Genomic DNA, 23,949 nt, shown 5'->3' with positions numbered 1-23,949 from the left:
CTAAAGATGTAGGTCAGTGGTAGAGCACCCCTAGAGTCAATCCCCAGTACCACAAAAATTAATAGGATTTTAAAAATCAGTAAAACACTTTTTCCTCATTTATAATGACATAATATTAGCAATATATGGAAACATCTCCTAAAAATGCTAAATTTAATTTGGTTGACTTATAGCAGGAAATTGAGTCAAGTTGAAGAGTTTTTTTTTCAGGTTTTTTTAAAATTTTAATTAGTTACACATGACAGTACAATGATCTTGACATATCATACATTTGAATCAGATGGGGTATAATTTCTCATTTTTCTGAGTGTCCAGATTGCAGAATCACATTGGTCATACAGTCACATATATACCCACAGCAATAATAATGTCTATTTTATTCTGCTGTCCTTCCTTTTCCCTCTTCCCTTCCCCTCCCCTCCCCTCCTACCACTTCTCTCTACCCAATCTAATGTGACACAGTTCTTTTTTTTTTTCCCTCACATCGTCTTACATGTATTCTGTATAACCATAAGGGTCTCCTTCCATCTTCCGTGCAATTCCCCTTCTCCCTCCCTTTCCCTCCCACCTCTCTTCCCTATTTAGTGGTAATCTTCTTCTCATGCTCTTCCTCCCTACCCCATTTTGAGTCATCCCCCTTATATCAGAGAAGACATTCAGCCTTTGTTTTTTAGGGATTGGCTAACTTCACTTAGCATAATATGCTCTGATGCCATCCATTTCCCTGCAAATGCCATGATCTTGTTATTTTTTAGTGCTGAGTAATATTCCATTGTGTATAAATGCCGCATTTTTTTAATCCGTTCATTCATTGAAGGGCATCTGGGTTGGCTCCACAGTGTAGCTATTGTGAATTGTGCTACTGTAAACATTGATGTGGCTGTGTCCCTATAGTATGCTGTTTTTAAGTCTTTTTGGTATAGTCTGAGAAAAGGAATAGCTGGATCAAATGGTGGTTCCATTCCCAGCTTTCCAAGGAATTTCCATACTGCTTTCCAAATTGGCTGCACCAATTTGCAGTCCCACCAGCAATGTATGAGTGTACCTTCCCCACCTTCCCCCCCCCTGCCCCCCCCCCCGCATCCTCGCCAGCACTTGTTGTTTGACTTCATAATGGCTGCTATTCTTACTGAAGTGAGATGGTATCTTAGAGTAATTTTAATTTACCTTTCTCTGATTGCTAGAGATGGTGAGCACTTTTTCCTGTATTTGTTGATTGATCTTAATAAAGGTTTATGAAATGGCAAATTATTGGTTGATGGTACAGTGGTATAGTAAAAGAAGAAAAATACTTTTCAGGACAATTCAGGATATTTTTGGTCTCTGTTGAAATAAAATACATTAATGTTTGTGGAGTGTTTATTCTTTTTAACATGTAGTTTGTCTTTGTAGTTAATTATACTCGACCAGTTATCATATTGGGACCTATGAAAGACAGAATAAACGATGACTTGATATCAGAATTTCCTGACAAATTTGGATCCTGTGTTCCTCGTGAGTAACCAAAATAAAACTCTTAATTATTGTTCTAACATTGTCTGTCACTGTGTAATAAAAGTAAACACAATTATTTTTAATGATTTGTAGTTATTTTATCAATTATTTCTCTGCCCTCTGTATTATTTTATTTTTTCCAATTTAAATTAATGTCTGTTGTGTTAAAGTTTACAAAGTAATGATTTTAAATAAAAAATGGATTTATTGTGTTTTTAATATTAAACACCTCCCTAAGCTCTTTTTCTATTAAAGATACAACCAGACCAAAACGAGATTATGAGGTAGATGGCAGAGATTATCATTTTGTGACTTCAAGAGAGCAGATGGAAAAAGATATCCAGGAGCATAAATTCATTGAAGCTGGCCAGTATAATAATCATCTTTATGGAACAAGTGTTCAGTCTGTGCGAGAAGTAGCAGAAAAGGTGAGCATCAAAGTAATTCCAGAATATAGTTTCTAATCCGGTGTGCCTTTGACAGTATTAAAGAGTGATAGGATAGAACTTTTGCTTCATATTTTTGGAGAACATAAAATAGATGAATTATGACTTATTCATATAGTGGGATACAGCAACTAGAATGAATAAACTAATAACTAATATACCCACTAGTTAAGTGCATCCACATTGGTAAATCTAAGAATTATAATAGTGAATTGTAGAAGGAATTAGTAAAGATAAAAGCAAAAAGTATTGATCCCCAGCGTTACAGAGAAAAGCAAAAAGCAATTGGTAGAAAATCAGAATAGTAGAGCCAATAAACTGACAAGCTGATTCTATGACAGGGTTGGGGGGATAAGGAAGCTCAGACAAAACTATCAGCTAACTGATTAAGAAAAAAGGGAGGAAGCACAAATAAGAAAAACTTAAAATGACAAGGGGAAATAAATATAAACCAAGACTTTTTTTTTTGAACTGACTTTTTATACAAATAAATTTTATACAAATTAAAAATCTTTTTAAAGAGAAATTGCAAATTGCCAAAATGTAATACATACAAAAAAACAAAACAAACCAGGCATAGAAGAAACAAGTAATTAAAGGATCTTCTACCAAAAATGAGCATTAGGCCCAGATTGTAATTTTTATCAAACATTTAAGATCAAATATTTCCAGTGTTGCTTAAACAATTGCAGAGACTAAATAGAGAATCTTGGACTTTAAATTGCAAAAAAAAAAAAAAAGAAGAAGAAACCTTTCTAAATTATTTTATTAAGTGAGATTGAAAAACCTGACAAAGATTGTACCAAAAATGAAATTCTAGCCCAGTGACATGAATGTCAGTGCATAAAGTTTAATGATTTATTAGTAAACAATCCACCACCACTTTCAAAAAGTACTGATCATGACTGAATACAATTTATTTTAGTAAATGCAAAGATAATTTGGTATTAAACAATATATTACAAACTAAAGAAAAAATTAGTATCTTTGCAGAAGACATTTGATAGAATTAAGTACTCAAGGTGTAGAAACTAATGAATAACTCATTAACATTGTGTTTATGCCAAAAAGTAGCTTCCCAACCAAACTCAGAGGCTAGACATGCCCACTGTCTACTGTTTAACACTGTGTTCAGAATTTTAGCCAAGGAAGCTAAATAAAATAAAGAACTAAAAACAAGGATAAAGCTGTTTACAGATGTGTGTGTATGTAAATATATATGTATGTATATGTATATACATACATATATGGTATATATACATATATATGTATATATATAAACATATTTGTAAACAGCTTTATCTTTTTTTAGTATATGAATGTATGTGTGTGTGTGTGTATGTATACACACAGAAAAACCCAAAGGAATTTATATATAAACTATATATATTTTAAAAGAACTTAGTGAAGTAGCTATTAAATACAATTATAAAGTGGACCTATGTTGTTTACATTATTTTTTACCTGGCTTCTTTGGTTTTAGAAGAGAATACAAGGTGGTTCTGTGGTGCTGGTAATATTTTGTTTTATGATCTGTGTAACCAGATGCTGGTTACATAGGTGCATTGATTTTATGGCTATACACATGATTTGGGTATTGTTCTATATTTTTAATTATAAATAAATAAAAATAGTAAAAAGAAAAAGTAGTGAATTGAATTAGTCAGTTTTGCATTACTATAATCAAATACATGAGACAATTAACCTTATAAAGAGAAAACATTAAGTTCATAGTTGTGGAGGTTCAGAATCCAAGATCAGGCAACCCCATTGGTTTGGCATCTGATAAGGGCAGATTGTAGCACATCATGGCAGGAATGTGTATGTTGATTAAGCAGTCACATTTCAAGAATATGTGTAGGGTCCCAAGTTCCTTTTGAAACATACCCCCATCCCCACCTGTGACAAAAGTCCTCTCCTAAAAGGGTTCACAACACATCCCGACACTGCCACTGTGGGGACCAGGCCTTTACTTATGGACCTTTGAGAAACATTTATCCAAACAATAGCATGAATATATCATTTATACAAATTTTTAAATCATAGGGTTGTCTGTATGATTTATGGATTTCATGTTTACTAAACATTAAAACACAATGGAAATAGTACGTACATAGACAGCTACTATTGGAGTAGTTTCCCTTTGTTTTTTGTTTGTTTGGGGGGCTTATTGCTACCCCCACCCCCACCACACACCATTTCTTGTTACCAGGGATTGAACCCAGGGGGCACTTTAGCACTGAGCTAAACCCTCAGACCATTTTATTTTTTGAGACAGGGTCTTGCTAAATTGCCTTAAACTACCCTTAAACTTACGATCCTCCTGCCTCAGCCTCCCTAGATGCTGGGTTTACAGGTATGTACCACTGCACCCAGCTAGTAGTTTTCCTTTGAAAGAAGAGAAAATAGTTGGAGTTGTAACTGTTTTGGAATATCTTTCCTTCGAATTCTCATTTAAAATTTACAAACCACACCCTTAGCCTAACTAAAAGACAAATAATAACACTTCAAATTACTGAGAAATATAAAAGTAAACACCAAATCCCAGTGGAATATTTTTGAGGCAAACTCTGTAGAAAGCAAAAGCAGTCTGGAGGAATAAAATGCATGAAAAAAGAAGAAAGAAAAAAGAAGAGGAAACAGTGAATCTCAGATTGACCTGAAATCCCTTCACAAAGAGAAAGTCTACTATAAGTTAAAATTACCCCAAAAAAAAGTCCTGCAAGTTCACAGTAGGTAAAAGCAGAGAAAGGACTCAAAAGGTGATAATTTGGGTAAGGCAGCTCTTCAGTGGAGAAAAGAATAAAAAGGGAGGAGTTTCCTTGACATACAACTGATGATATACATACAGCAAAGACAAAAATAATAAGGATGTGAAGACCTAAACACCATATATATTCAATGTGAAATGTTACGTTCAGGTAATAAAAAATATACCTTTTTAAGCATTTAAGGAAGATTCAACAAGAAAAATGATCATATATAGGTTCCAAATAAAATATTAAGACATTCCGTAAAATAAATTTTATAAGTGTCTTGATCACAACTTAGCTGTAAATTATTAGAAATGAAAAACAAAAAGTCCTAGTCAACTGGAAACTTTCTAACAAAAAAAAATGGAAAGGAAGAAATACTTCTCAACTCATTCTGTGAGTCATTCTTAGATTTATAAACTTAAAAATACATTATCAAAAAAAGAAAGTAGAATCTGTCCACTTTTTAAAAATTTACGATTTGAAAAAATAAGTGGTAGAATAATGATTAATAGTGGTTGGGAAGAGGTAAGGAGAAAGAAAGGTTGGACTTGATCTGTGCAAGCTGTAATCATATATGGAAATGTCCCACCCCCATTAATATGTACAAAAAATACATGTCAATCAAAAATTTAAAATAATGGATTGCATGACTCAATCTGATTTAGATATCAGTTCTGTTCAAGCATATGGCACTGTGGTTGATCCTGTTGGCCTCAAATATAGTGTCCTTTTCCCCACTCCTGCCTCTATTCAATCCTAGGGAGGACTAGTTCCAATAATTGTTTCATTGTAAATATGATACTTTTCATAATGCATTTTATCATACATGTAACATCCAAACTGACCATTATAATACTTATTTGTAAATAAAGATACTGAAAAACTGGTTAAAAAAAAAAAAACAGTGCTGGGGTTGTGGCTCAGCGATAGAGCACTCACCTCACATGTTCGAGATCCTGGGTTCAATCCTTAGCACCACATAAAAATAAATAAATAAGTGAAATAAAGGTATTGTGTCCAACTACAACTAAAAAATATTAAAAAAAAAAAACACCAACTCAGAAATATAAAGATTGGTTAGTATGTTTTACAAAGAGAAAAAAGAATAAGATGGATGTATGGATGACTAGTTATTAGTTTTAAATCCTTAAACCTATTAAGCCCAAGTCTTCAGTTCTGTGACTGTTTCAACAAAATTGATATACATACATTAAAATAAGTTGAAAATCATAGTCTAGAGCATCTTTTATTTTTTATTATTATTAATAACAAAAATACAGGTTGTTCTACAAATAGGACACTGGAATATTATAGTATCCTTTACATATGTATATAAGTCATCTTTTCAATAGGATGTTGAACAAATGTGATATGTGAAACAATGGGACAAAATGGGTTAACAGAAGATAAGGCATTTCCAATATGATGAGAAGACAAGAATGACCAGTATCTTCACTAGTACTCAATATCATGCTTGAGGTATTGAGTCATTGCTGTTAGAGAAACCAATTAGAAGCATAAAAATTAGAAAAGCTATATAACTATTTTCAGATAGTATAGTATACCTGGAAAACCATACAAAATGTAAAATTTACTTTGTAAAACAAATAATAAAGCCATTATAAAAATTAAACATTATTATAAAATAAAAGTAGTACAATAACCATCAATTAATAAAATTAATATGTAGAAGTTAGTAGCCTTCAGATACATGAGCAATAACCAATTAGAAAATATGATAAAAGCCCATTTATACTATGAGAAATAGTATATAAAATACTTAGTAAACCTAAGAAATATGCAGACATTGTATGAGAAAACACATAAAATATTCCTGGAAGACACAAAATGAGACTTTAACAATTGGAAAAACCAAAGTAAATTTATATATAAACACAATAAAAATACCTATCACCTTTTTTATGGGGCTAGAGAAGTCAAATTAAAGTTCATATTCGAAGCCAGGACAAAAAGGAAAGCTACAAAAATTCTAGCCCTACTAGATGCTAAAGAATTTTATCCCACCTTTTTAATTAAAATAATAATCTGACACATGCATAGACAAACAGAACAATAGAACAGGGAAAAAAAAAAAAACAGCCCAGCAAAGACAAGTGCATATAGAAACACAATATCTGATAAAGGTGTCTTCTGGAATCACTGAGGCTTTTAATAATGGGCTTTTTAATAAATGGTGATGAGACACCTGGAAAAAAAACATTAAAATTATAGATCCATACCTCACCCTGTACATGAAAATTAGCTGTACTATAGTTGAGAACAGAAAACACAGCCTGGTCAGAGGAAAGTTGGTTTTTTTGTTGTTGGTTTTCTTTTAGGCATGAATCAAAATTAGATATAATAGCTAGGTGGGCACCGTGGCACATGCTGGTAATCCTGGCAGCTCAGAGATTGAGGTGGAAGAATCGTGAGTTTAAAGCCAGACTCAGCAACTTAGTGAAGCCTGTCTAAATAAAATAAATTTTAAAAAGGGGCCTGTCTAAATAAAATACAAAAAAGGGCTGTGTATATGGCTCAGTGGTTAAGTGCCCCTAGGTTCAATCCCTAGTATCCCCTCCCCCTGCAAAATTTGATGTAATAAAAGATCAAACATTTTAAGTGATGGATTTGACCACTTAAAAATTTTTTTTTAACTTTTTCATGTCCTAAAAGCATTTTCAAAAGCTTTTGGAAAACACCATTAACAAGGTCAGAAAACATGCAAGAAAAAATACATGAATACAGTAGACCCCCACTTTTTCTTAGTTGTACTGTCTAGTTTCAGTTATCTGTAGTCAACTTAGATCCAAAAATATTAAATAGAAGATTCTAAAAATAAATAGTTCAAAAGTTTAGATTGGGCACCATTCTGAATAGCGTGATGGAACTCACACTATCTTACCCTGAACCTAAATCATCTCTTTTCCATTATATTCACACTGTTTACACCATCTACCTGATAGTCACTTAATAGCCATCTAGGTTATAGATCAGCTGTTGTGGTATCACAGTGCTTATATTCAGTAACCCTTATTTGTGGGGCTGGGAATCTGGCTCAGTGGTACACTGTTAGCCTAACCTGTATGAGACCCTGTGTTAGATCCCTAGCATCACCACCACCCCCAAAAAATTAACCCTTATTTTGCTTAATGGCCCCAGAACAAAAAGTACTTACGCTGGCAATTAGTATATGCCAAAGGTAAGCTGTAATGTTCTTGAAGTAAAAGTTCTGAACTTAAAAAAAAATATCTTATGCTGTGGTTGCTAACATCTGTATGGTGAGAACATAATCTATCCATATACTTGTGCAAAAGGAAAAAGAAATTCTTTCTAGTCTTTGCTGTCATCCCACAAACTATAAAAGTTATGGCTACTGTGCATGGTAAGTGCTTAGTTAAGATGCAAAAGGCATTCAATTATGGATGTACATACAGGAAAAGACAGAATATATAGGGTTTAATACTGTCCATGATTTCAGGCATCTACTAGGAGTTTTGGAATATATCTTCTGCAATAAGTGGTGACTACTCTACAAAAATAAGATATAAAAATGGCCTTTAAACATATGAAATGATACCCAATCTTAATCATTATTAAAGAAATATAAATTAAAACTACACTAAATTCCATTATTCACCTATCCAATAGCAGGGGTATATGAAAACATGTTTTCTTAGTGAATCTGAAAAGAAACAGACTTTCATTACTATTGGAAATGCAGAGTAATACAACCTTTTGGAGGGGAATTTGGCAATCCCTGGCAAAACCACAGCACTTCTAGTAATTTATCCCAGAAACACACCTAGCAATATGAAAATACATCTGCAAAAGAGTTTTCATTGCAGCATTGTTTATAATTAAAATACAGAAACCATCTAAATCCCAGATTTAAAAGAATGATTGAATAATCAACTTCATATCCATATAATAGAGTTTTCTGAAAATAATAATAATAATAAAGAGGGTATCTGTGAACTGATATTCAACATGCCAAAAAGATGAAATATGCATATCATGATACCCAAAAAAGGAAAATATGAGAGCATACATACATTTACTCAGTTGTATGAAAACACAGGAAGGACAAGTCAGAACCCAATAAGATTTATTAACTACAAAGAGGGAAAGGATGGGGAAAGGAGAATGTGGTAGAAGAGATTGGAAGTATGACATTCTCTTGAGTATACATTTTTGTATAATTTTGATTGTAAGAACTATGTTAATATTTGAACACTGATACAAATGATGGTAAAAACTGACTATAACACATAGGATAAAATAAGAATTCAGCAATCTATAATGGCATAAACAAATACATGAATAAATAAAAGGATGGAAGGGAAAGCTTTGCCTTGCATTAGGATGTCTACTATTCCTAATGAAATTAGGAAGTCTTGAAAAATACCATGATTTCAGGCCAGAATCATCAGGCATGCTAAAATTAATGAGTGAAAATTTTATGAGAAACAGGGTTCTTACATACCCTAAAATATCTTCCCTCAAAATACATACCAGTTTCAAAGGCAAAATCATTTTACAGTAGAGAAAACTGACAGATAAATCCTTTAAAAAATGATAAAATGATGATCACTAGTAGTGGAACAAATAGATATCATGTGCCTCCCTGATATGATGGACTGAGAGAGACACAACATCATACTTCAAGTACTCCTACCAAAAAAACCTGTGACCTCCATCTGATAGTGAGGAATAGGCTGTGACCCATATTGAGGCATACTCTATGAAATTAAATGTTCTATACTCTTCAAAAATACCAAAGTCAAGAAGATAAAGACTAAGGAACTATGTCAGACTGATGGAGACTAAGGAGATAGTACAACTAAATGCAATATGTAATCCTGGATTGGATCCTAAACCAGGAATTTTTTCCCCCTTATCCAGTAAAGGGATATTAGACAGTGAAGTAGAAATACACTATGATATATATGTAAGAGATGCCACTATTTATAGGAAATATGGGATAAAGAGCACTATGTCTATAATTTACTCTCAAACTGTTATGTACATATACAGAGAAAATAAAGCAAAAATGATAAAATGTTAATATTTCAATGTCAAGATTTTTAAATTTTTAAGCAATCATAAAATGTTAATATTCATTGAAAATATAATGGGTACATTATGTCTATTACTTTTCTATATGTTTGAAGTATTTCACAATATTAAATTTTTTAATGTGCCTAAGTTGAAATTATCATTTATTGACATGAACTCTTTAAAATAGATTTTTTTTTTTTCTATTTTAGGGAAAACACTGTATACTTGATGTGTCTGGAAATGCTATAAAAAGATTACAGATTGCACAACTTTACCCAATATCCATTTTTATTAAGCCCAAATCCATGGACAATATCATGTAAGTATAAATATCTAAAGTATAGCCTCTAAATACAAATCTAGTCACTATTGAGTAATTTATTTACCTTCCCTGCATCTCAATTTCTCTGTCTATAAAATTGGGACAATAATAGTATATATACTCACTTCATAAGGTGTTTTGAAGATTAAATAAGCACTGTGATATTAATCTTCACTGTTATCATCTTTAATAATACTAAAGTAGAAGGTAACAGATATAGAATTGTAAAAAAAGAATGTGTTTAAAAAAATAGAATCTAAACAAAAATTAAGAAAGGGCAAATAAAAACAGAGCATTTGAGGCAAAAGAACAGAGAAAGTTAAGATGGTATAAATGAACCCCAATATTTCAATAATCCCTATTGTTTGTCTGATATCAGTTCATTTCCATACTAAATGGTAGATGAAATTTTCTAAAATGCAAAATTTGTCTGATTGGATAAGGAAAAAATGAACGTAAGTCACCTTTATAAAAAACACCTTGAATTTTAGGTTCTAGAAAGGTAGAAAAATAAAATGATACACCATGCAAACATTAACCAAAAGTTGGCTGGATTTATATTGCTGTCAAAGCATATTTTAAGAAATGAATTATTACTAGAGATAAAGTTTAATAAACATTTAATAAAAATAAAAGATTTATTCCACCAGGAAAATATATTTATACCTTTTGCACTTAATGACAATTCAAAATAGATGAAGCACAATTTGACAGTTTATTCCCCTGTGTGGGGGAACAAACTATAACTGCAAAATATTGAAAGAACTTATCACATCTGTCATGAAACAGTCACTTAAAAAATATTAATAAATTAGGTTATAGAATAACACAAATTTAAATCTTTCTGGCAGGGCTGGAGAATGTGGCTCAGTGGTAGAGTACTTGCCTAGCATGCACAGGGTCCTGGTTCAATTGTCAGCACTGCAAAAACATTTAAAACTTTCTGATGTACATTAAACACTGTATTCAACATCTACAAAATATCCGTTGATTTCAAGTACATGGGGAACAATTACCCAAACTAATTATCTCCTGGATCACAGATTTTAAGTGATTGAAAACAAATATCTGCTGATAATGAAATTAAATGAGAAATCAGTAATAAAAAGATGATCAGACAATCCTCATATATTTAGAAACGAAGCATTATACTTCAGAATGAGCTAAAGAAGAAATCAGAATAAATTAATACATGTTTTGAACTAAATAGTAGTGAAGTTGCCCAATAAATAAATTTGAAGGTTGTTATGGCCTTGCTGAAGGGCTGAAAGAACATTACAAAGCCTTAAATATTAAAAATGTTGAAAATTGGGCTGGTGTTGTGGCTCAGGTAGAGTGCTTGCCTAACATGTGTGAAGCACTGGGTTTGATTCTCAGCACCACATATAAATAAATAAAGTCTGTTGACAACTAAAAAGATTTTTTAAAAATCAAATATTAGAGGGAAAATGCTAAAATCTGAACTCTTTTGTGGTACTAGGAATTGAACCTAAGGGCGCTCTACCACTGAGTAATATCCCCATCCCTTTTTTTTCTTTGTTTTTTGAGACATGATCTCTCAAACTTGATATTAAAACTTGATTTTCTCCTTCCTCAGCCTCCCCAGTCACTGGGATTACAGACATGTACCACCATGACTAGGTATAAATTTAAACTCTTCAGAAATTAGAAAAATTTCAGTTAAAGAAGAAAGATTAGAAATTAGAAAGATTAGAAATTAATGAAATAGAAAACCTACATATATTAGAGAGGATAAATAATGCCAAACATGTTTTCTTTGGAATACAATAAACCATTAAGAATGATCAAGAAAAGAAAATAAAGGCATATCAATATCAATATCATGAATGAGAGAGATGAAAGAGAGAATACTACTACACGTTTAGTAGCCATTTAAAAGTTTGCCAGATGAAAAATGGACCTGGATATCCTCACAAAAGAGGATCTCCATATAATCAACAAAAAAAAGAGTACTGAACCAACCATGGAAATCCAAGTTAAAACCATAATGTTATATAATACTACCTACATACCCTAATATCTAAAATGAAAAAGACACCTGGCATTCGTTACAATGTTACATGTGTAAGGAGTACATTTACAATGATGAGTGTTTTATAAGTTTGAACATAAGCTGAACTTATGTCTCTCTCATTCCCAGATATATACTCAACAGAAATCTCCATGTGTTAACCAAAGATATGTATTTGATTGTTGAGAGAATCACATCATCCAGTAATGAAAATGAACAGTCTTTACCTACACACAAAAGTATGGAAGAGGCTCATAAACAATATGAATTTTTTTAAAAATCCCAGACCTAAAAGTACATATAATCTATTACTCCAAGTTTAAATGTTGACTATGAAAGTTGCCCTTTAAGGGTAGTGTGGATGCTGGAGTGAGCACACTTTATTCTGGGATACTGGGAATGTTCTGTATTTTGATTTAAGAATTAAGCATACAGGTATATGTAGGTTTGTGAAAATTCATCATGCCATATATCTATTATATTGCTCTTCCATGTTTGAAAGTTATGTTTCAGAAAAATGTTAAGAAATTCTAAATAGTCTCCAAAAAAAAGATTTTGAATTTGTGACAAAAAAAAATGTTTCCACAAATAAAATGCCAGGCTAAGAGGACATGTTGAATTTTTCCAAAAGCCAAGAAGAAATGCAGATCTCACACAAATTTTTCAACTAACTTATTGCCATTAATTTGATACCTGATCTGAACTTTACAGGAAAGGAAGATGATGAGCTAGTCATAGTGATACATATAGATGCAAAATTTCTTATCAAGATACAAGCAAATTGGGCTGGGGATGTGGCTCAAGAGGTAACGTGCTCCCCTGGCATGCGCAGGGCACTGGGCTCAATCCTCAGTACCACATAAAATAAAATAAAGATGTTGTGTCCACAGAAAACTGAAAAATAAATATTAAAAAAAAGATACAAGCAAATTGAATCTAACAATTTTTTCAAGTAAGGAAAATGTAACAAGTAGGGTCTATTCCTGGAATGCAGGGCTGGTTTAACATTTAAAAATTAATCAGGGGTGCTGGACATGGTGGAATCCCCATAATCCCTGCGATTTGGGTACCTGAGATAAGAGGATCGTAATTTCAAAGCCAGCCACAGCAACTTAGCAAGACCCTGGCTCAAAATAAAAAGGTCTGAGGATGTAGCTCAGTGATAAAGTGCTTCTGGGTTAAATCCACAGTACCCCAAAATAAATAAATAAATAAATAAGAAACCAGACAGTATGGCTTGTTCAAAAAAAAAACACTATATGAGCAAAATGGAAATATCAGTAGAGAGCAAACCTAAAAAAAAAAAAAAAAGCAAAAAACAGTTCTGGAGCTAAAGATAACAATAACTGAAATAAAAAATTCACTAGAAAGATTCAAAGGAACATTGAGCATTCAGAAGAAAAATTCAAAACTTAGAGATAGGACAATAGAAATTATCGGTCTCAGGAACAGAAAGAAAAAACATTGAAGAAAAGTGAACAGAGCCTAAGGGGACTGTAGGTCTCCATCATGTGGACCCAAAAGGACAAGAGAGAAAGGAGCAGAATGATTATTTGAAGAAATAATAGCCAGAACCTTCTCAAAATTCATACAAGACATGAATATAAATACCAAAGAAATTCAATAAACTCTTAAGCTTTATAATCTCAGAGACCTTCCCCAAGGCACATTGTAATCAATCTGTTGAAAGACAAAGTTTCTTAAAAGTGACGAGAGAGAAGTAGTTCATCACAAGGGATTCCCAGTAATTACATTATCAGCAGAATTCTCTTCCAAAACTTTGGCAGTCAAAAGATAATGGATTGATATGTTAAAAGCACTGAAGAAAAAAAAACTGTCAAGTAAGAATCCTATAACTGGCAAATCTGTCATTCAAAATGAGGGAGAAATTAAGACATTTCGAAAATAAACAAAAGCTGAAGACATCCATAGCTAGACCTATCTACAAGAAATGTTCAAGAGAATACTGTAAGATGAAAGAGCACTAGACAGTAACTATAGAAAATACCAAGGAAAACATAATAGTAAATGGTGAAATAGTGAAAACTTTCCCTCACAAGAGAAAATTCCTGTATACCCGTCATCCAGCTACAACATAATTTATCAGTTTATAATCAGTCTTGTTTTATCTGTCCCCCATCTTCTTGCCCCTCCACTCCAGATTGTTTTGAAACAAAAACCAGACATTTTATCATTTTATCCATATATTTTAGTATATACCCAGAAGATAATTGCTTATTTTATATCATCAAATTTTTATAATTATTTCATAAATTTTATTTTTTCAATTTGTTTATTTAACCAAGTCCCAAATAAATTATATTTGTGACAATTAGTTTTTTCGTCTATAGATTTTCCCTCCTCTTTCTCCCTCTCTCTCACCACTGTAATTAATTGGGAGAGGAACCAGGTCATTTCTTCTGCAGTTTTCCCTCAGACTGTATTTTCTGATTGCCTTCTGATTTTTTTATTGTGTTTTCTGATTGCCATCATAATGGTGTTTAGTGTGTTCGTATGCCCCCTTTAAATTTGCAGATAGATCTGTAAATCACATTTTAATATAAACTTTTTACAAAGTCAAAACTGTCATAGATTAATGCTTGGGTTTTTTGTTTGTTTTGTTTTGTTTTTTGATTTTTTTTTTTTTTTTTGGCTTCTTTGAGGCAATGCAGAATGTATTGTAACCATTTTGGCATTCTAAGTATAAAACAGTATAATCTGACACATGTATTTTCAACAGAGCTGAACTTAACATGATTTTTTTAATTTGTGTCTTCTTTTTTCAAAAGGCATTATAATATAATAATTACCAATTTCAAAATTTATTTGCATAGGGAAATGAATAAGCGTCTAACAGAAGAACAAGCCAGAAAAACATTTGAGAGAGCCATGAAACTGGAGCAGGAATTTACTGAACATTTCACAGGTTGGAGCCATGTGTGACAGTAACCTTTATATTGATACCATCAAATAATCAAATTTTCCAGATTATTTCATAAGATTTGTTTATTTAATATATTTTGCTTTGAATCCATATGAAGTAACCCATTCAAATGAATATTGAACTACAAATATCAGTAATAACTAGTACTATCATTTTCAGAATAGACCCTTAAGGTCTCTGGTTTTGTCTTGTGGAAAATTCATCTAGATGAGGCAGTAGAATGGGGACTCCTGCAATTTTATATTTCTTTGGTTGTTGATAAGGACAACATATACAGGAATCATTCATACTTTATCAGAGGAAAACACATCTGTCACCACACATTGTGTGTGGTAAGGTCACTTAAAATCACTCCATTAAATTGTAACCACTTTGCTATACTTTAGATCCCCAAAACTTTTTATTTTTAGAACAAAGGCATATATCCTTTGACCCATATCTCCCCATTTCCCCTACACATTAGTCTCTGGCAACTACCATGCTACTCTCTGCCTCTGTGAGTTCAACTTTTTTAGATTCCATATATAAGTGACTGGCTTGTTTCATTTAGCTTAATGTCCTCCAGATTGACTCATGTTGCAAATGATAGGATCTCCTTTTTGTTTGCTGAATAATATTCCATTGGGTATATGTGCTGTATTTTCTTTATCCATCCATTCATTCATTGATACACACTTAGGCTATTTCCAAATCTTAGCTATTGTGAATAATGCTGCAGTGAACAAAAAAGTGCAGGTATCTCTTAAACATACTGATTGCATTTCCTCTGGATGTCTACCCAGAAATGATATTGCAAGATCATGTGTGTCTGTTTTCTGCTGCTGTAACAGGATACCACAGGCTGGGTAAATTATAAAAAAGTAGAAGTTTATTTGGCTTACAGTTTTCTATTCTGAGAATTCCAGAATCAAGGAGCTACAACTGATGAGGGCCTTCTTCTTGTGCCATAACATGGCAGAAGGGCAAATAAGCATACATTCGACTATGGAGAATGGGGCTAAACTTAAACCCACTCATGATAACTAATCCACTCCCACAATAACAGTTTTAATCCTTCCTTAAGGGAAGAGCTCTCATAACCTAATCACTTCTAAAAGGCCCTTCTGTTAAATTGGCAACTAAATTTCAATATGAGTTTTCAAAAGGACATTGAAACCATAACACTATGGTATTTTTATTTTTTTACTTTTTAAGTAACCTTTATATTGTTTTCCATAATGGCTGTACTAACCTACACTTCCATCAACAGCATCTTCCCCACATTCTTTTTTTATCTCTTTTGTTGTTTTTGTTGTTATTCTAAGGATTAAACCCAGGGGCACATAACCACTGAGCCACATTCTCAGCCCTTTTTATTTTTTGAGACAGGGTTCTGCTAAGTTACTTAGGGCCTTGCTAAATTGCTAAGCCTAGCTTTGAACTTGTGATCCTCCTGCCTCAGCCTCCTGAGTTGATGGGATTACAGGCATGTGCCAGCCACCACACCTGGCTCTCTTATCTTTTGATAATGGCCTTCTTAAGGCATGTGGTGATATCTCTTTATGGCTTTAATTTGCATTTCCCTGATGATTAGTGATGTTGAGCACCTTTTCATTGGTATCTATGTCTCCTTTTGAAAAATGTTTTCTCAGTTCTTTGTTCACTTCTTAAATGGATTCTTTGGGTTTTTTTGTTGAACTATTTGAGTTTCTTACATCCTTATCAAATAATTTGTTTGCAAACATTCTCCCCATCCTTAGGTTGTCTTTTCATTTTGTTGATTGTTTCCTTTACTATACAAAAACTTTTTTGGTTGATATAGTCCCACTTGGTTATTTTTTATTTTGTGGCCTATGCTTTTGATGTCATATTCAAAAAATTATTGCCAAGACCAGTGTCAAAGAGTTTTTCCCTTGTTTCCTATAGAAGTTGTATGGTTTTAGATCTTACATCTAAATCTTTAATCCATTTTATGTTAATTTTTGGAAATGATATAAAATAGGATCCAGTTTCATTCTTTTGCATAAAATCATCAAGTTTGGGGCTGGGGATGTGGCTCAAGCGGTAGCCAGCTTGCCTGGCATGCGCGGCCCAGTTTCGATCCTCAGCACCACATACCAACAAAGATGTTGTGTCCGCCGAAAACTAAAAAATAAATATTAAAAAAATTCCCTCTCTCTCTCTCTCTCTCTCTCTCTCAAAAAAAAAAAATCATCAAGTTTTCCAGCATCACTTATTATTGAGACAATAGCCTTTCCCTGTTGTGTATTCCTGATACCTTCCCAAAGATTAGTGGCCTTTGATCCATTTTAAAATATATTTATTTAAAAAGAAAATAGTGGATACAATTCAGTACTAATCTTATCTCTCCAGTTAGTCCTTTAAATTATTCCTTACTATCTTTGGACAGTTTTTTGTTGTTTGTTCTGTTTTGTTTTAAGAGACAAGCTAGGGCTGGGGTTATAGCTCAGTAGTAGACTGCTCGCCTAGCATGCATGAGGTACTGGGTTCAATCCTCAGCACCACATAAATGTAAAAAACCACCTAAAACTAAAAAATAAATATTAAAAGAGAGAGAGAGACAAGCTATGTATGTTGCCAAGGCTGGCCCTCAACTCCTATGTTCAAGTTATTTTGAACTTGAACTTTTAATCCTTTTGCATTAGCCTCCTGAGTAGCTGGGACTACAGGCTCACACCACAGTTCCTGGATTTTGTTGTTGTTTATTTATTTGAAATAATGATCAGCCTATATTTAGTGTTTATATAAGCACCATTAAGCATTATGGTATTAAAAGCCCTGTACTCTTTTTTCTTTTTCTTTTTTTTAAATAATTTTAGAAGAGAATTCACAAGAATTGCACAGGAAAGTTTCTTATGCCCTTCATCTACATTTTTTGAATGCTAACTTTTACCTCATTTATAACTTTCTCTAAAACATTGAGAATAAGTTACAAATAGATATCCTTTATTTCTTAATAAAAGATAACTATTTTGTGAATTTTCTAAAAATCAAGGACATTTTCTTATGTAATAATTATACTATTAATCAAAATCAAGAAATTTAACATAGATGTATCTTCTCTAATTACAGATTCCATTTGTATATTGTGAATTATTCTACTGATGTCTGTAGAGCATAATGGGGGGAAAATGTTTTTTCTCTTACTGAATCCAATCTAGGACTACTTGTTGCATTAAGTTACATCTATAATCTACTTTAATCTGGAATGGTTCCTCAATCTTTACTTTTATTCATATGACATTAAAGAGTAAAGGTCAGTTCTTTTGTCAAATCTCATTTTAGATCTAGGTTATGTATTGGGAGCAGGGATATCAAAGAAGTGCAAAGAAGTACCCTCTGTGCATCATACAAGGTTTATGATGTCAGTTTGTACCATTACTGGTGATGTTATTTTTAATCACATAGTTAAGGTTCTGTAGCCTTATGCTTTCCCAGTTTCTTTTCAAGGAGAATCCTAATTTATAACCATTCCATTAATGGATTTTAAAAAGCAAGCAATTCCTTTGTTTCCCAAGCTAGTTCTTCTAAAATAAGTCATTGTATGCTGTTGTCAACCTATACTGTGAGATTCTGTGCTGTGCTATTGGAATAAAACAGAAGTCAAACTAGTGAACCAAGTGTTTTGCCAAATAAACTATTTCCAGGGATGTTAAGGAATGTCTGTCTTTAGGGGTCTGGGGAAATAAATAGCTCAGGGGCATAGTGCTTGACTAGAATGTGCAAGGAAGCCCTGGGTTTAATCTCCCCACTGCAAAAAAATAAAATAAAGGAATGTCTATTTTTAGCGCAAATATGAATTGTGGTAAAACTGATACTATGAAAACTTTTGATTACTCAAGCATTGTTAAATACATATAAGTCCTCCCTACACACCACACCTTCTCATAATGTACATAATCTGTCACCAAATAGACAATTTTACTTAAAATCTCCATTTTGTATTTTATTCTAGGTTTTTGAGTCTGTGGGAATCTACACCTATGATGATCTTACAGAAACACTGAGCATATTTTCATAGTATAATAAATAACTTATTTGACTTATGATTTTGAATTCTTCTTTAGTCTCTAACCGGTAACACCCAGTCTAATGCCTGACATACTAGCATTCTAGAGGAAGAAATATCAATCTATAATCATCCCTTTTTTCCTAATGGCCCCTCCCCCAAAATAACAAAAAATTAAAAAGTGGCTATGCTTGCTCTCTATGGTACTGTATCCATTCTCCTTTTTTCTGTGTAAATTTATGAAGAAATCAGAAAAGTTAAGGAAATATATAACTTATTATAAAAGAATAAAGCTAAGGGCTGGGTACACAGTTCAGTGGTAGAAGACCAGTCTAACATGTGCAAGACCCTGGGTTGGTTCAGTTCAGCAACACTGAATGAAGGAGGGAGTAATTGAGTAATGCTAACACATGCTCAAATAATAAAAGAAGAAAATCAGTGAATTTAATTTTTTTTCAGTTTTAAAAATATAACATCTGCTATGCAAATAGTAAAATTAAACAAGTGAGTAGTTGTTACTAAGCAAACAACACATAAATGGTGACTTCCCAGATGATTAACTACTTCTAAGATTATGCTGTTTGACCAATAATTGTAATGGCAAAGATAGATAATTAATGATTTCTAATTTTCTTTCTATTATTACAGCTATTGTACAGGGAGATACGCTGGAAGACATTTACAACCAAGTGAAACAGATCATAGAAGAACAGTCTGGTCCTTACATCTGGGTTCCAGCAAAAGAAAAATTATGAAGATTCATGTTTCCCTATTTCTCTTTTCCACAATCTCATATTCTTTGACATTTCTTAGCCCTTTCCTTCTGGAGTCTGTCTTCAGTTCTCCTTTCATGTTTAATCATATCCACTCATCATGGTCTGCAGTCATGCTTATTTTTGACATCTGATGTCTCCTTCACATTGCAACATCTGTATTATTCCATGTCACTATCGGTTTGTAGCCATTTTTCCAAATTAAAAATGGATGGCTGACCAGCTATTAAGGGTTTGGGGAGACGCAGAAAGTGTGGTAAAATTCCTTAATGTTTAAGGGAAAGAAACTTTAAGACATTTGCAGAAAAGCTTTATATACATTCTTTTCAAATTTCAATACAAATGAAAGAAAAGTGGTTTTAATCAATGATTTAGTAGACTTTGAGCAACTGTGCACGCTTAACTTTAGTAGCATGGTTTGGCCAATGTTATTACCTCTCAAGTCCTTTTCTCAATTGACTTCTGTTATCAAAGTAATTACTTCATTATAGATAAATAAGAAAAATGTTTTTTTTATTTTAAAATTAATGTCCGAATTGACTTTCATAATTTCACAAGGGATATTCATTTTACATAAGAGTCTTTTAAGTCTTTTATTGTTTGAGGTTTTCTTTTTTCCCCAGTACCTTTGCTAGGAATAACAATGTTCAAATGTTTTTAATCTACTTGTGCAAACACTGTTTAGTTTCTTACAAAAATTGTTCATACATAATGATCATCACATTTTCTGATTTAAGGCCATGTTTAGGTGCTAGGGGAGCTCACCTTTTACAGTACAGAAGGTTGAGAAAATGTCATAGATGTAAATGCAGACAAGACATTACAGTGGAGATGTAGTAATTATTATGGGCAATGGAAAAGGAGTCCAATTCGTAGTCTAAAAACTCTAAATGTATTCTTAGGGGTCAGATTTTAATGAATATTTTACCCACAATAACTGCCTATTTTGTTATAATAAAGTATATATATAAATATATATAAAACTTTCTTTAACTAAACTGTAACTATGGGAATTATTTTCTTTACATAGTTGCACACACACAAACATATATATATATATATATTTAAAATATATTTTTCTTTTGCCACCTACTCCTAACTTTTTGTTTGGTTTTTAAATTAAATATAAATTGATCAAACTTATCTTTCTTAATCATGTGAACTGAAAACAGGAGTACAGTGGTTGTGAGGAGAAGCCTCTAGGGAAATTAGATTGCAATTAAAAGTATGAGCATGTTCTCCTCTTCTATAGAACTTTTCAAAAGGTTACGGGGATGGGGGGGGAAGGGGGGTGTTTGTTTTTGTTTTTGTTTTGTCATTTTTTTTGTCATTGGGTTTGATTTTGGTCTTCTGCCTTTCCTCCAAGTTCTCCTTTTATGATAAGAAAACAGGCAAAAACCCTATTTATGTGTGAGTTTTCCCCTCAGACACCTTTCATCCTATGTAGCTGCTCTGTACTAGAGTTGCCCAGATCATCATGGTGAGCAATTTTAAAGATATTTTAGTGAAAGGTAGAAATTACTTCAGAAATCAGTTTCTCTGGTCCTTTTTATTAATAATATCATTTGGCTTCCCATTGCTCTTTGGAGTTGTTTATTAAAATATGTGGTTTTTGACAACCTCCTCATTAAAATTTCTTAAATGAGTACTGGTTTGTAAAGAATTAGCAACATTATCCATTCCATTTATGAGAAAGAGGAGAACAGCTAATAAACTTTATTGTAAAATCTGTATGTTAAATGTGTCTTGAATTTTGAAAGAAAAAATTTATAGGCCAACATTTTCTTGGAACAATTTGGGTCATTTCATCATTTACATCCTGAATTCAAGAGCCATTATATAATAAATTATAGCTGTCAACACTAAATGTAGTAGATTGTTAGCAAATATAAACATTTTAGAAGAGAATTATAAAATCTCAAAGCTTCAAAAGTCACATCAAGATCCCAGCATAAGCTATTTTAAAGTATTCACTAAATAATCACATTATAAACCAAGAAGAAATATAAAATGATGGCACATGTTAAAATCTGTATCACATTGCTTTCTGGATATCTTTATCAAATGATTTTTGTAATATGCAACTTTCTAGATTATATAGGATTATTAATGAATTTACTAACTGCCAAATACTATGCAATAACCACTTTAGTATGTTTTAGGTAAATTTTTAAAAGAAGGTGTTAGTAACCCTATTATAAGGCCCAACATGAGTTAACTAGAAAGTGACAGTCTTGGTGTTCAGATCCAAGTCTCTCTGCCCCAAGTCTGTTTTTTCCTGTACTATGTTGCCTCAGCTTTTAGCCCTTACTGTGTAAGGCACTGTGACTTAAATTGTTATTTTTGTACCCCTTTACAAATAAGGAAAGAGTTTGAGATGAAGATCCTTGCTCCAAGTCAAATGGGGACAGATGGAGTAAGTCACTTCCATCACAACTGAAAAGACTTTACTTACAGAGCCAAGTCACACTAGTACTATCACAATGATATACAAAGAAAGAACCTCTTTAGAACCAAAATTAGAGCTACATTCAAAAGAAAATGTCCACTAATCTAATGAACAGGGAATGATATACAGCTTTATATGCTTATAAAATATTTCATGTTTTTATATGCTTCCTAATGTCCTTAAGTTGGCAAAAATAAAAATGCCTCTTAAAATGTGATGACACATTTCTGGTTGCTTTCCTGTTCCATAATTCTATAGGGATCCTTAATAAATGACAGAAACAAGTTTGTGGAACTCATTCCACCAAAATACACTCTGGTTAACAAATACCTGCTAAACACTGCTTAGCATTTAAACTCCAAACATGGCAATTTGGGCACTTTAATACTGAGCATAATTTGTTTTCTAAAGTATTAAACATTTATCTTCCAAGAGTATTCTCTGCCTTTAATACTCTTAATTTCATGTGGTAAAACAGAAGCCCAACAAACCCAATGTCTTAACAAAAGTCCCACTACAAATCCAGAGCACAGTCAGGATTAGAACCTTTAACACCTGATTCCTAAAATTTGGTTTTTCTACCATACCAGTTTTTTTCCTCCCGTGCTGCAAGCTAAGCTGAATGGGTTGTTTAATTCCCGGGAATTTGGATTACTGAAGAAAATATCAAGATTTTTCTATTGAGGAATTTGCAATTTGAAAGGTAGAGAAAAGATAGGTATTCATTTTCTGGCCAACATTTAGACCACTTATTTCAGCAGTGTTAGAAAACTCTTGTTTTCTTCCTTCCTTTTCTTCACAGTACATACACCTCTCACTGACTTTGGCAGTGGTACACTGTAATGTGAAGAACATGGGTTTTGGAATCCTAGCTGAGTCTGAATGTCTACTCTGCCACTTAAGAGTTATATACCTAACCTTGAGCAAGTCGCCATCCCCCTTAACTGAGTACTTACCTGAACTGGAGATACTTTGAAATCAATAAGATTATAAGTAATAGGGGCTAGCACTTAGTACACCCTAAAGTTAATTCCCTTTTCCTTTGGATTCAGAAACCTGGAGTCAATTCCCTTTGTGCAGATTAACCTTACCATAGTTGCAGTGGGATTTGAACACCTTAAAGGATTGTTCCAAGTGTTGAATAGTGTATACAAAACACTAATCATATCTGATACTCAACATTCAATCCTTGTTCTTCCCCCGTTCTCTGGAGTGTTCTAGATGGTAGCAAAAGACTGAGAATATAGTCAACCATTCTTCATCACCTGTAGAGAAATTTTCTTTGACAGACTTTAAGAAATTATTTAGACTTCAAAATCCCTGTAATCAGATATGCTCATCTCCTCTAAGGATCGCTTAGTTTTTTGTCGAGATGCTGTGAGTTGTGCCTCATCCTAATTCAACTTCAAACATGGAAGACATCTGGGTTTCTTAAGCCATCCTCATCTCTACAGTTGAAGTGGCAATTCTCCATAATATTGTTGATAGTTTAGAAACAGGCCTAAGATAGAGTGAAACAGTATTTAATCATTGCAATAAAATAGTTTCATTCGATTTGATTAAAAATAGAATGACCATAGCTTTTACTCATTGACTAACTTTCTCATCCACTTTTTATCTAGCCCAGCTCTTCCTCCATGCCATCTTTAAATACATTTACCTAAGC

At 32.7% G+C, this 23,949-nt stretch overlaps 1 protein-coding gene across 24 annotated transcripts in view; it reads left to right on the top strand.

Annotated features, from left to right (window-relative positions):
- The window catches only part of Dlg1 (discs large MAGUK scaffold protein 1), a 256,035-nt gene extending 234,468 nt beyond the window's left edge, over positions 1–21,567 (top strand). For all 24 annotated transcript variants that reach the window (XM_078044002.1, XM_021720635.3, XM_040270432.2 and 21 more), the window contains 5 exons: positions 1,393–1,494; positions 1,750–1,922; positions 9,964–10,073; positions 14,943–15,034; positions 19,710–21,567. In XM_078044002.1, the coding sequence (XP_077900128.1) occupies positions 1,393–1,494; positions 1,750–1,922; positions 9,964–10,073; positions 14,943–15,034; positions 19,710–19,816 (584 nt within the window). In that variant the 3' untranslated portion in view covers positions 19,817–21,567. The remainder of the gene's footprint in view (positions 1–1,392; positions 1,495–1,749; positions 1,923–9,963; positions 10,074–14,942; positions 15,035–19,709) is intronic.
- The last annotated feature ends 2,382 nt before the right edge of the window (positions 21,568–23,949 follow it).

Source organism: Ictidomys tridecemlineatus, chromosome 3, assembly GCF_052094955.1.
Source record: "Ictidomys tridecemlineatus isolate mIctTri1 chromosome 3, mIctTri1.hap1, whole genome shotgun sequence".
In the NCBI taxonomy this organism is placed as follows: Eukaryota; Metazoa; Chordata; class Mammalia; order Rodentia; family Sciuridae; genus Ictidomys; species Ictidomys tridecemlineatus.
The sequence above is the reverse complement of the archived record's forward strand: the minus strand, read 5'-3'. Positions and strand labels throughout refer to the sequence as shown.